Source organism: Papilio machaon, chromosome 15, assembly GCF_912999745.1.
Source record: "Papilio machaon chromosome 15, ilPapMach1.1, whole genome shotgun sequence".
Classification (NCBI taxonomy): domain Eukaryota; kingdom Metazoa; phylum Arthropoda; class Insecta; order Lepidoptera; family Papilionidae; genus Papilio; species Papilio machaon.
Window position 1 is genome coordinate 4900236 of NC_060000.1, and position 13980 is coordinate 4914215.

Sequence of the window (13980 nt, forward strand, 5' to 3'; positions counted from 1 at the left end):
GATGTTTTTGGCAGAAAATAGTTTATGATGGCGTCAAAAAAAATGATATCACACCCTTAGGGGTAAAAAACAAAAGCGAAAATTGTAATTTAAGATTTCTCCATTTTATGGAGTTTTCCTAACTATATGATAAAATTATCATTCCTGAAAAAAAGTAAAGTTATTTAATACCAGAATTATTACCCTTTTTGTCAATCGGGGAAAAGTAGAAAATTCTCTAATACTCTATACTCAAAAGCTAAAACTGCAAAAACATAAACGTAAATAACAGATTTGCGAAAGCATATTTATATATCTTGATAGGATAGCTATGTCTAGAATAAATTATTATTTAAATGAAATGGCCATACATTCTGATTCTGAGTAAGCAAGCAGTAGGTTGTGGGGTCAATGACCCATCAACCGGTCGAGCTTAAAGCTTTGTTGAGTGAACACAGCAAGGCAAATTTGGCCCACTTTTGCAAGCTATACTATTATACACAAAATACACATAATTATAGAGTGTCATAAGCTATTAGTTAAGCGAACCTTAAAGATACACAAACTAAGTTAACATTAATTATAGTAAAAACAGTTTTCCTTCCACCAATATGAGGTAAAGAAGTGAATTTTGAAAGCATTATTTTGATTCTACAATACCAGTAGAATGTTGTCATTTCATCAACATCTAAAAGATGTTTTTCATTTTCTGGGTACGATTCCAAAAAAAAAATTAAAATTATAATATGTTAAATAAATTTTATTGATTTAAGCTAGGATAACATTTCAACTTGTCACGTTTATACAAAATTGTTTACACAAAAAATTTAAACAAGATGAAAAAGTTGATTTTGGCAGTTCTTGTCTCTTTATATGAGACGATCTAATTTCATTCTTTAAAATGTCCTGGTTACCATACTTTATTTTACCATAGTTTTATAAGTTATGTTTTATATACAAGCTTAAGTTCGAAGCGAGAAGATACGAAGATAAAACAAAGATATCATTCAATATCAACACTATCAATAAAGTGATAATGGGCGGGTCACATCGCATGCTACACAGACAGAAGGTGGACAGCAGTAACCACCAAATTGAAAGGCCCACCAGGTAAATTAAAGATAGGGACATTTGGAAAAGGTTGGAGGAGGCACCTCAGAAAGGACCCAGAATTGAAATAAATGACTAAATAAATAAACTGAAATAGATAATGAAAAAGTTCACAATTTGAATAAATAAATGGATATATGATTTATAGTAGACACAGTACATTTAAAGTTAAAGTTGTCGTATCCTCAATTAAATTGAGATTGTTATCAAAATCGGGTATTCTGTTACCACTGAAGTTTGCGATAATTTATAACATAAATAAAATTATTGTGACCGTTAATGCACCATTTATTGACAGTTACCAAATGTTACAATTCATCGCTTAACATTCGACAATTGATATCGTTAATTCTGTTAAGATATATATCACATGCATTAACTAAAACTTTCTTAGTTTTATTTAACGTACTTCTAAATAATATAAATATCAATAATAACCCAAACGTGGACAAATATTATCCAATGACATATTATATTTTTGCACAATCATTAAAGTATTCCTCTTTCCTTTTAAATCCCTTATTGGATTTAGAATTTTAAACAATAGACCGATTTATTCAGATTCGAAGGTTAGCTGACATCAGAACCTGAGCATTTTAGCATTTTTGCTTTTTGTTCTTCGCATTATAATTGGAAATAGGGATCGTTTTTAATTTCCTTTTTATTAAGATATAGAGATATAATTCATAAATTTCATATCGTAACTATTGTAAGAGAAATAGCAAATAATAGATTCGTTTCTTTATTTTTCTGTTATTAAATGTTTTATAATAAATATTCTTTATTGCATACAAAATGAACATGAACCTGTCTTTAACGAGTCAAAATCTTCATTTTTTTCTTTCAACAAATCACAATCTAGTTGCATCATTATTTACATTTATTGCATAGATAAAATCTTAAATAAGTCTATTCAAAGTTGTCGTGTGCAATAGTATAGAGTGCACAGACTGGTAATATTAATCTTCTCATTCGCGGTTAGTGGGTCGAGTAACAGTACATCGGAAGATGGAGTCGGCCGTACCTACAAGCATCCAGTCAAAGATCAAGCCCTTACAGATGTGTTACTTGTATAATAAAAACTATAATGTGTGTAATGTCCGATAAACTCGTATGTTACGAAGACCAAATGTTTTTTTTTATCGAAGAAGTGGCAAACGAGCATATCACCTAATAACCAATGGTCCATTGACATTTATAACACCAGATTTGATGTTTTTTTTTGTTTCATATTTCAACACTTATTATTAAACTAGCGATCGACCGAGACATCGTCGGCGCAGAATTTATTAAAAAGTATCCTACAAAATGCCCGCGTGCATCAGCTACCTTCCCGTCCTAGTCCCGTCATAATCGGTCCTACCGTACCGGAGATTATCCAGAAAAACGCGGCCATGCGCGACAGACATACAGATAGACAAAAATTTTAAATGTGATAGTTTTTAAATACTCAAAACGAATTGATTACGTTTATGCCTCCTTCAAGTACTGTTAGTTTATAAATCTTTGTTTGACAACTACGAAGTCGTTGGTGTATCGCTGTCGGATTGTGTTACCATCAGTAATGCGATCCTTGTAACCTAGATCACCTATAATCGGACAAAACCCACTGACCATTGTACCTATTGTATTTCATAATTGACAATCTGTTTAACAATACCATAGTACAACCACAGAGAAAAAACTAACGGTTTATCCGTACATCAAATATTAACATATAAAATAAAATATTTGTCGGATAAATTCTGTGATGGCACTTATTATTTTTGTGAGTATACATGATAGTATTTGTAATAAGTGACTATAATCTAGTGTCAGTTATTGACCAGATTAGAAGAGTAAACACCATTTTAAAAGTTTTGTTTTACTATAAAATATTGTTAGAGTATACAGTCTAAAGTTGTTCTAAAGAATGTGACAGCTTGTTCGACTGAGAAATATTATTTTTGACTTGAAATGCTGTGTATTTTAAAAAGTGTTTTTTGTTTATTTGTTCTATATTGTACAATTTACTATACATATACACGTCGCAAACATTTTGGTTTATAGTGCACTTAAAATTATGGAAGTGCCTTCGCCAATTTGAGAAGATCATAAAAAATGTACCGTTTCCGACACCGTTGGCACGTAAAACAGGAAGTCTCAGCAAAAAAAAAAACGTTCATTCTCATTAATTATCAACACGAAACATCATTTCAGAGGAACAATGTTAAAGCGGTACTATGATGGAAAAAATCGATATGTTCCGTCCGATAACGATTCCGCGGCGCCACTAGCCGGTGTTTTAATAAAATCGATTCGCCAATAAGAATAAAAAATAGTTTAATCACGAATCGAATGCATAGCCTCGATTTATTGACGATAAAAAATATCAGTACAGTTATCTATCGAATCATATCTGTTGTGAGGCAGGACTGGAGTCAATGCCGCGAGGTCAACGCACTCAACATCTGATGAAGTTTATCAAACTAGTAAATCGTGGAATTAGAATATATTAAAGTGACCAATACAATATATTAAAAAAAATTGGACGTCAGTATTAAAGGTATCCATTATTTTTACCGTTTACCACAAACATACCACAGCGCTGGCTGACAATGCGGGCGTTCGAAATTTGAAATACATATTATAAAACTGACCGCAACCAAAGTCATTCCTATAATTTTTACCGCACAAGTGTAGGTACGCAGTTTTGTTCTACTATGTAAGTTACTAATGGGTAATAGGTTATAAACCAATGGCTGCTTCCGACAGCTGTTAAAATTGACCTTGTACTTAACCGTGGGATTTTATGGAAAATTTATAAATTATCAAATCTATTTTAACAGTGGATATTCACGGAGAGAAGAATTTAAAGGTACAGTCAGGGAAATACTTGAAATGTAATTCACAGATTTTACATAAATTTCCTATTTCCTAAACCAAAATAAATTGGCAACATAGTTTAAAAACTTAAATGAATAAGAGAATCAGGTACATAACTAATTTTAGTTAGTTATCTGTGGAACAATACGATAATTATAACATTACATAAAAACTTAAAACTAACTTATGAAAGTAAGTTTACCTACTTTAAAAGATTTATGTTTGTAGTATATTAGCACGTGCTGTGAAGTTAACCGGAACTTTAAATTGCTTTCGCACTTAGATGCTAAGCTTATAACTGGCGATAGGTTGTTATAATTTAATTAGCAATTAACTTAGTGTCCAGATGCAAAAATATTACGGTAATTATTTACACAATACTAAGAAAAAATCATTAAAGTTATTTGACGATAAATGGGTAATCATAATTTTGTTATATATAATGTATTAAAACTTCAATATTCAAGTGGGTTACGGAATAGTCAGTGTAAGATCACATGTTACAATCGGAAATTCTTTATCGGTGATGAAAGTGTTGATGACTGAAAAACATTTTGATCTGTGAAGTTTTTTTCAAGTGATTTTTTTTACACTAGCAGTTGCCCGCGACTTCGTCTGCACGGAATCAAAAAAATCCAGAAACAAATATAGCCTATGTAACTCGGAGATAGTGTAGCTTCCCCACAGTGAAAGATTTTTTTACTTAGTTTAATGGTTTAGGAGCCTATTTAATGCAAACAATAAAATCTTTCCTTGTTATAATTGAACGAACAAATTTGCCTTTTATAAAAAGTACTTACGCAATTAAAATTTTAACATCTTTAACGATGTAATAAATGTAATTTTGTTACCAAATAACATGCATTTTACCCGTGTACTTATTACCGAAGATCTAGTAATCATAATTTGAGTGCTGGTAATATTTTGACTGACGATTCTTGAGTAAATTTTAATCTGACGATCCTGATATTTTATTGGAAGAACATTTTATCATACCTACAGCACGCATATATATCATACATACTAAAGTATCGGGAAAAATATTAGAAATATGGAAATAAGCTTACATGTAATTATATTGATCACTAAAGTACGCGTAGCTTTAGATGCGAAGGGATGTGTGCCAAAAAAGGTCATTATTTTGTCATATTCAGTACATGTATATCTTGGCGACATATAATGTAGGTAGTGTCGGTCCGGCCGCTGTGACCCACAAACCTCGTGCTCAAAGTGCATTGACCAGCGATCTCTGCCGAGACTTGAAATCAAAAGCGACTCACCCGACTCACATCACGTTTGCACGCCTGAAACGGCACTGCTTTTTTTGGGAAGTAATTTGCAAACACCCGTAACACAGAGAAGCAGCAAGAGATTATACACGTCTCTCTCTCTCTTATTGCTACAACTAAGCACCTAAAGGTTATGACACTTAATCCTAGAAGGAATTTCGCATCTATAAATCGTAGTCCATGTAGTTTTGCCAAATCGAACCGACATTTCCTTTTAGTTTCCCTTCAAATACATTTACTTTCCCTTTAAAAGTAACGTATATCGTTATAAGATATGTGTATGTATATATAAATTAAACGTGTAACTTTCCACTCACTGCATGTCACAATTGATAATATTTAATCAATGGGTTTTCTCTGCCGAAATTCCTATAGAAGACGACGAAGAAAGCAATATAATTTTTGTACAAACTGTACAGGCAACGGAAAACTATGATGATACAAAAATTTCGATTTAGTTACTAAGGACCTGTTTAAAAATGTCCAAGATTAAGCTACTTGGAACTTATTTGTCAATCGTCTTCTAGCTTTACTTGGACTTTGTGAAATAGGCTCTTAATGGATAAATTAATATTTATAAAACGATATACTTACATTTCAACATTGTGAAAGATGACACACACTATCTTGATTAGATTTGAACCTTAAAAAAATAAAAAAAAAAGATTAGAAAAGTTAAATATTTTAAAATTATTTCATATACAATTAGGGATACAATAAGTTAACAGTATTTAACACACGTGTTAATTGTAAGACAAGCTGTAGTTAAGTACTGGTTTAACTTAGTACGTAAGAATATTTTAAATCAAGAGAACTTGTTTACTATAAGCTTGCAAAATTATTTTGTACCAGCAAGTTTCTGCTACCGAGACGCCAGTTCTATTCAGCAAAAACTTGCTATCTCAATATTTTGGCAGTAGACGGTAACAACAGGAAAAACTTGCTTACTTAGTTTTTGCTATTTTTTTTCTATGATTTTTTGTAAATCATAATTATGTTTCATCATACATGAATTACATTCATTTGTGTATGATTTCTCATAATTTTAGGAGTTATAGTCAGAAAAATATTCTTTAATTGCGTAAATATAACAAACGCGCACTATTGTGCGCGTTTAAAATTCCCCGACGGCTGACTAAAAACTTTGTGAATTCGCCTCCATAATGGCCTTATGTCTTCAACTTTTGGCTGAATTGAATAGGCAGGAAGAACACGTGGGAATCTCTAAATCTTTTTTATGAGGGCATTTCTGGAATTACATTAGAATTGGAGCCAGTAGAAAATTAGAACGTGGTCTTTAAAATAAATATCTTGACAGAATAGTCGCATGACAAAACGCTTTTAGTAGAAATTATTTTCGCAAAACAAGAATTAGTGACCAACTGATAAGACCCTATAACAGTTTCTAGCTTTGAAAAATACCCAACCATCATTTATGGTTCCTTAAATAGTACACATTTTTCTCTCCCTTTTTGGAAATCTTCGAAAGATTGGAGGGAAGACAGGATTATGTGGGGTTTGATTAGATGGTTCTCCCCTAGGACTCTATATATACTCGTAGCCTTACGTTAATAACTTATTATTTAAGCATAGCAACTTACGAAAATATTTCACATTAGTCAGAGGAAATATTTTCGTAAGTTGCTATGCCTAAATAATAAGTTATTAACGTAAGGCCACGAGTATATATAGAGTCCTAGGGGAGAACTATCTAAAAAAATCAAACCAAAAACTAGCTTTTCTGTTCACAATTTGCTTAATTTTTTTGACGTCGAAAGATAATATAGAGTTGACCCATAGGTTAACAACGTCACAAAAACATAATATTTGAAAACTTTGTATGAGTGAGAATTTAGTTTTTGAGAATTACAGCGAATTAATTGATAGTATATCATGTATATACTATGTATGCGTTGCAATGCAAAAGTTAAAAATTATGAAAAAAAATTGAGTTAGATAAATTTTAAAAAGAAAAGCAGGATATAGACAAAGCAGAATTTCGTAACCAATTTCGTCGTCGATGTCAGCTCATTATACGTCCTCATAGAGGGACTAGGTGTCTACCCAAATTTAGGGATGTTGGTTGACTTCACAAATATGTTAGGATTTCTTCTCTGATATGTGCAGTATTCATCAGGATGCTTTCCTTTATCGTTATAACGCCGGATAAATGTACATATGACATAAAAAAATCGAAAAACACATTGGTACATGGCGGGGATCGATTCTGCATGAGTACATTTTTGTTCGGTGCGGTCAAGCGCTTATCAATTGAGCTTTGTATGTATCTACTCAATTTATAATTTGGTGAAAGATTAGTAAGAAGACCGCCCGCTTAACCGCAGGTTATGAGCTGCAGTCACACATTTTTTTTTTCAACTAGAATGTGAGGGATTACAGTATATGTTATTATGGTCGTAACCCATAGAATTTTAACTAAGTAAAATTAAAAAGTATAAAATGTTATTTATTATATCAATAATATGTAGTAAGAGATTCGTAATTTTTCGATACATAATTAACAATAATAAAAAGCATCGCATGAATGAAAGCTCGATTCGGAAACGTGACCGACGGATCTATACTTAGGGGTGTAACCTATATCACGCCACCTGCTTTATAACAGGAGGGTGCGAGTATTGGGAAATTGGACTGATCGTAGTTATTACGTCATTCAATATTTATTTATTAACAGTCTAGCATACTGGTAGAAAACAATATAATCGAATGAAAAATAATGTTCACATTTTTTAAAATTTACAGTATGGTTTCGGATATATTAAAAAAAACATAAATATAAAGTTTATTAAGAGATAAAATAATTAAACTACAAATAAAGTGATGACGACGAGGATTTAAAGCACAGTCGTAATCAAACAGGGAACATAAATATGAATAAATCCAATATATTTCGGAGTCTCACAAGTACTTACTTATTCTGATGAAAAATCTGCGTTTAAGTCGTACTAAATCACTTAAAATTATTTTTACACTATTGTTTACACAGAATTAATACACGATATTTACTAGATAAGGAATTCATTTAGATTCTTAATTTAGTTTACATACTACTAGTAACTAACGTTAATATTTATTAAATTATTTACACTGCATTACGGCTAAAATGCGTAGTTCACTGGCGACTAGGGTGAACTTGTAAAAATATATAAATTTCTACTTTCAAAGCGGTAACGCGCGTGCGTAAGTACATTTGAGGTTATCTTTTGTCCCTTTTTTATAGACTTGTATGAAAGAGTAAGTAACGTTTTAGAGTGACATGCGCATTGTTATTGATAGATAAATATCAGCGGGAACTGCGACTATCTAGCATAAGGAATATTTTAATGTTTCGCCTATCAAATATTAACAAAACAAAACATTTTTATCTGACTATAAATCATCATACATTATTTGGTTTATTTTTTATTTTTAAGGGCATACGAGCCGTTGCCGGCCTTTAGGAAGAGAGGTGAATACTCTTTTCTTAAAGGCCTAAATCTTCTTCAAACGTTATTTGTTACTTACTTGTAAAGAAAACAATTTCTTAGATTAAAAATACTATATAAAAACGACGATGATATAAGAAATATAAATGAAATGATAAATTTTCCGGTATCGTAACTCAATTAAAACCTACAAGTTTAGTAAAAAAAATGAAAATAAGGCAAGAAACGAAATTAACATAAGTAAAAAAAAATGTTAAATCATAATATTAGACACCTAGAACATAAACTAAAATTAAAATCTATCTAAGTAAAAATTTTAATTCCGCGCGAACGAAGCCGCGAGCGACAGTTAGTAATATTACAAATGCGAGAATTTAGATGTGTTTGTTACAAGGTATCTCCAGAACGGCCCAACGGATCTCGTTGAAATTTGAAATGGATGTATAACATGTCTGGAAGAATACACAGGATAGTAATTAAGTTTTTTTCAATATCCGAGCGGACGAGATCACGTGCGACAGTTAATATATAACAATTCAACGCATTTGCCGTTGTACGCTTAATTTCCAGACAAGTTGTATAAACATTTTGAGCGCCAATATCTAATTATTTTAAGCTAAATTCCTAATTCGTAAATATCTCATTTTCTTCTCAATCACATCAAATCTCAATATACCTTTCGATCAAAGGATACTCAACTCTTTGTTGACAACAATAATTAAATAACATTACCAGTCAAACACTATTCTTTACTTTACAAATGTCCTCGTTTAGTCTTATTATTTTCTATGAAGTAGCACGTAAACCTAAATCAATATTCTTAATACAGACTATGCATAAAATTTGTGACTTGGCAGGCTTGACCCTTCTTAGGATTGATGTCAGTAAAAACTAAAAATCTTATAGGTTAACTCGTAGTTTAAATATAACTTAAACAAATAAAAGCACCTACATTTTGTGCGGTGTGCCTGGAAAAATGACTTAAGTATAGATCTTTAACCTAAATCGGCCAATAAAATAGGATCCGTTTCCTAAAACAAAGCTCTTACTTATACACTATCAAACTTAGTGTGACCTGGCGGATCAGGCGACTTGTAGTGCGGAGGATCCGGTTGGGGCCCCACTCGTGATCGCTGCGTTCGATTTAGATGCTCGACTTTCCCATAAAACGACGGCTGGTGCATAGAGCTATCTCTCGTTCGCCATCCGTAATCCCAGTTAGAACATTCTGGAAAATAGTATTTCTTTTCCGGCCATAACTTGGCACGTGTGTGAAGATACAGTTTCCTTCCATATTCAGGTGTAGGTTTATATATGATTTTATTCACTTCAGGATCGACGGGACGCATAATTGGATCTGATTTGAGTTCATCGTCTGACTTTACGAGTCTCGGATCCTGTTTCGGATCTCCCAGACCAACGTCTACAATGAAATGGCCGTGGCGTAAATCTTTAAGTCTCTGGACGTTTGTATTCGGATCACGGCATTTCATTCTGTTATAACCAGATGCGATAAAGTCTCTGGTGGTCATGGCCATCCCCGAGGCTATGTTGTGCGCGAGCACATCGGTCTCGTAGTAATTTGTCGGTTCCCTCTGTAGAGTTGCAGCTTTCTCTATTCGCTTCCAATGCTTTTCCACCCAATTGACACGATATAAAGTTTCTTTCTCGTAGCTTTCAATAAGATATCTTATCACGGCCGGGTTAGTTATATCAAGCAAAGGCATTTTAAACTAAATGGAAACTACTTTTTAATGCAAACCCTTGTCGAGTGTACGCAAATCAAGAAAAAAAGTTGTTGATTCAATTATTTTAATGTGACAGTATAGAATGTCAAAACAATTATTTTTTCGTCTGAAACGATCAATTACAAAAAGTAATGTAAAAGTATATACTCACTTGACACACCGTTGTCGCGTTCCAAAAGATTCGCAATACTGGTATTTCGGGCTCGCGTCATTAAATGTCATTTATTCATGCGGCGCTCTTGGAAATTAAAAAAAAAAATCTGCAATACTGTGCTGTGAATATACAGGTAAACTCTAATGTATTGTAATAAGATTCAAAATTAAATCGAATAGCCAACGGGTATAAACAGACTTTGACTACCTACGGCATCCACAGTTCGCTTTCAGAGTTATTTATTTCACTGAGGGTACAGTTTTCGCCGATGTGTTATTTATGTATGTGCTTATGTTCGTATTTTTGTATGTATGTATACTTAATTATGAAATTTAAATCTTATTCACACCATAGGCAAAGTCAATTTGGTTTTTCAAATAAGTTTTTCTACAAAAAATTAAGCCCGTAATTATTGTGAATTTTTTTTTTTGGTTGGAACATTAGATAAACAGAATAGAATTACACATGGCAAGGGCATTATTTAATAATTCGACAATGTTAAATTTAAAAAGACTTCATGCAGATTTGGATTAAAAAAAATATTTTTTTTATTTCATTAGAATATCCAAAAAATAAGATTTTACATGGCCAGTGTTCCAAAATATGACTATATGCTAACAAACTTAGTGGGGCCGGGTGGATCAGATGACTTATAGTAGGGTGGGTCTGGTTGTGGCCCGACTCGAGTGCGCACCGCTCTATGAAGGTGCCAGCACCGCCCATACAACGGCTTCTGGTGCAAAGAGCTATCCTTCATTCGCCATCCATAATCCCAATTAGAACACTCGGAGAAATAGTATTTCTTCTCTGGCCACGTCTTTGATCGTGTTTCAAGATATCTATTCCTTCCAAATTCCGGTCTCGGTTTATATATGATTTTATTCACTTTAGGATCGACGGGACGCATTATTGGATCTATTGATAGATCATCGTCTGCTCTTTTGAGTCTTGAATCATCTTTCGGATCACCCAGACCAACGTCTACAATGGAATGGCCGTGACGTAAATCTTTAACTCCGGGCACGAAAACTGCATCGCGTAGAGGAGTTTTCCTCCTGTTGTATCCGGATACGATATGGTCTCTGGTGGTCGTGGCCATCCCTACTATCATATTGTGCGCGATCACATCAGTTTCGTAGTAATTAGTCGGTTCCCTGTTGAGAGTCGCCGCTTGCTGGATTTGTTCACGGTGCTTATGTATCCAATTAAGACGCAAACGATTTTCCTTCTCATAATTTTCAATAAGAAATATAATAACCGCAGGATTGGTTATGTCAAGTAAAGGCATGGTCACTAAATAAACAATTCTAAAAAAAATTACTATAAAATAAATTCGTTTTAATAAAACTCTTGTGAAATGTATACTTACTGAAATGTTATTTAACTAATTTTGTATTGTGACAGTATTAAATGTCAAAAGTATTCATATTCAAAGAGTATGTAACTACTTCGTAGCATTATTTTTCATGTTATAAAACCTGTGCGGTGCCAATGTGCACAACATATATGCACTCTTTGGTGCAAAAATACAACAATCCGTACATACATTACAAAAAATTTCATAATTATTCCAAACGTAACAAAAATTATGAGAAAGTGGTTGAACACTTGCCGTAAGACTTCCATCATAATAGGCTCCAACAAGTTCTGGACATTTTTGTGAAGATCATTTTGATGTATGTTTTGATAAAATAAAAATATAACAGTATTTTTTTTTTACTTTTTTTTTTAAATCAAAATTCAATCAATTATAATTAACTACATTGTAGTTAGCAGCAGGGTTTGGTAGTTTTTTTTATAGGAGAAGAGGGCAAACAAGCAACGGACCGCCAAGTTGCAGCAGATATGTACATGTAAAGTTAAAATAAAAAAAAAACAATTTCAAAGCCCAAGTCCTTTAGATTGGAAGTCTATTGTTTAGATGCATCACCAGATTTATTTATTGATTATAAAGAACTGTTTTATTTTATTCCATTTCAATATGATACCCATACATAATGACATTGATAACGACGACATATTCAGAGGCGGAGGATTAGACCTGCCCTCATCCCCCCCCCACCCCCTTGTAGTCCTACCTTGGCTACTAGGCTTGGATGTCGATGAATACCTTGGTGTTACCCTTCTCTTATAAAAAATATTTTGTAGTTTTTCTTGCGTCAGTGAATCAGTCTGTTTTATTTGATTGTAATTTTAAAAAAAAATCAAATGAAACTCGATATGTACTTCAAAAATTGTTTAATCATAAATAAATAACATTTTTGTTTGGAACAAAACAACCTCCGTATTATTCACACACACAGCATACAACACGTCATTTAGTTAATTATAACTATTAAATTTCTAATTACATTCTAATAATACTTACAGCAATCTTATAACTATCGTTGTACACATTTAATTACCACAATTAATTTGAGATTTTTTTTTTAAATTTAATCTAATGCTTATAGAGAGAATTATTCCAATTAGAATTTTTTTTTTATAATTTTTTACGGAACAATTTGGTCATATTTTACGACAGAAGAGAAACGTTACTTAATTCTGATTCCGGGTTATATCTAAAAATATGAAAAGAGAGGCTAAATTTTGATTTAAGTGATTGTTAATATTAATGTTAGAATTATTTCAATTTTTGGACCGAGAAATGGTGTTTTATTTTGACATACTTTTTATAATTGACATATTAAATTTTATGTTAGTAGACGACACAAACGATTGTGTTTACAATAAACTGGAATGAATGCACCGGGTGCCGTAAATGTCCTATTGAAACTAAAATTATAGCGAGGATGCAGTTCCGATTGCCAATAATAGTAGAATTCCACTGCTGTAACCTTTGCAATAATACATATTGTTATGACAAAACAGAGACAAAAATATGTATTAAATAACAAGAGTGCAGTGGAGTTCTACTGTAAACTGAATTATGAATTAACAGTAATATAAATAAGTACTTATTGATTTACAATCTTCAAAAAACGGAAGAAATAACGTAATGTCAAACTCGTTATGACGTTTATTTAAAATTTAAGTAGCCGGCTCTTTTAAGTTGGCACGTCGGATAGAAGAGTAGGCTCAGTTCCGACGTGCCAAATCAAATTCCGGGTACTTGTGATTCAGTTTGATTTTCCCCCCGTTTTTTCCCATCAAGTTTGCTACACTATACCAGTGATTAATATTTTTGTTAAATATTTCTTTTATTTATAAACATTAAGTATTAGTTAATTCCCTCCAGTTAGTGAACAAATTATAAAAATCTCTATTCAAAAACACATATGTGTTCTGTGAAGATGAGAGACGAAACAATCTTCAATTTATTAACAAAAATTAATTGAACATTGAAAGAAATATTGAAGAGAATTATTTCATTACAACTAAAGCTATAA

At 32.3% G+C, this 13980-nt stretch overlaps 2 protein-coding genes across 2 annotated transcripts; both read right to left on the reverse strand.

Annotated features, from left to right (window-relative positions):
• Positions 1–9664: 9664 nt before the first annotated feature.
• Positions 9665–10462, reverse strand: LOC106712179. The gene has a single exon (XM_014504661.2). It carries the CDS (start codon positions 10414–10416, stop codon positions 9739–9741), a length of 678 nt encoding a protein of 225 aa, XP_014360147.2. The 5' UTR covers positions 10417–10462; the 3' UTR covers positions 9665–9738.
• A 721-nt stretch (positions 10463–11183) lies between these two features.
• Positions 11184–11940, reverse strand: LOC106712146. Its single transcript, XM_014504598.2, has one exon. It carries the CDS (start codon positions 11877–11879, stop codon positions 11199–11201), a length of 681 nt encoding a protein of 226 aa, XP_014360084.2. The 5' UTR covers positions 11880–11940; the 3' UTR covers positions 11184–11198.
• Positions 11941–13980: the final 2040 nt, after the last annotated feature.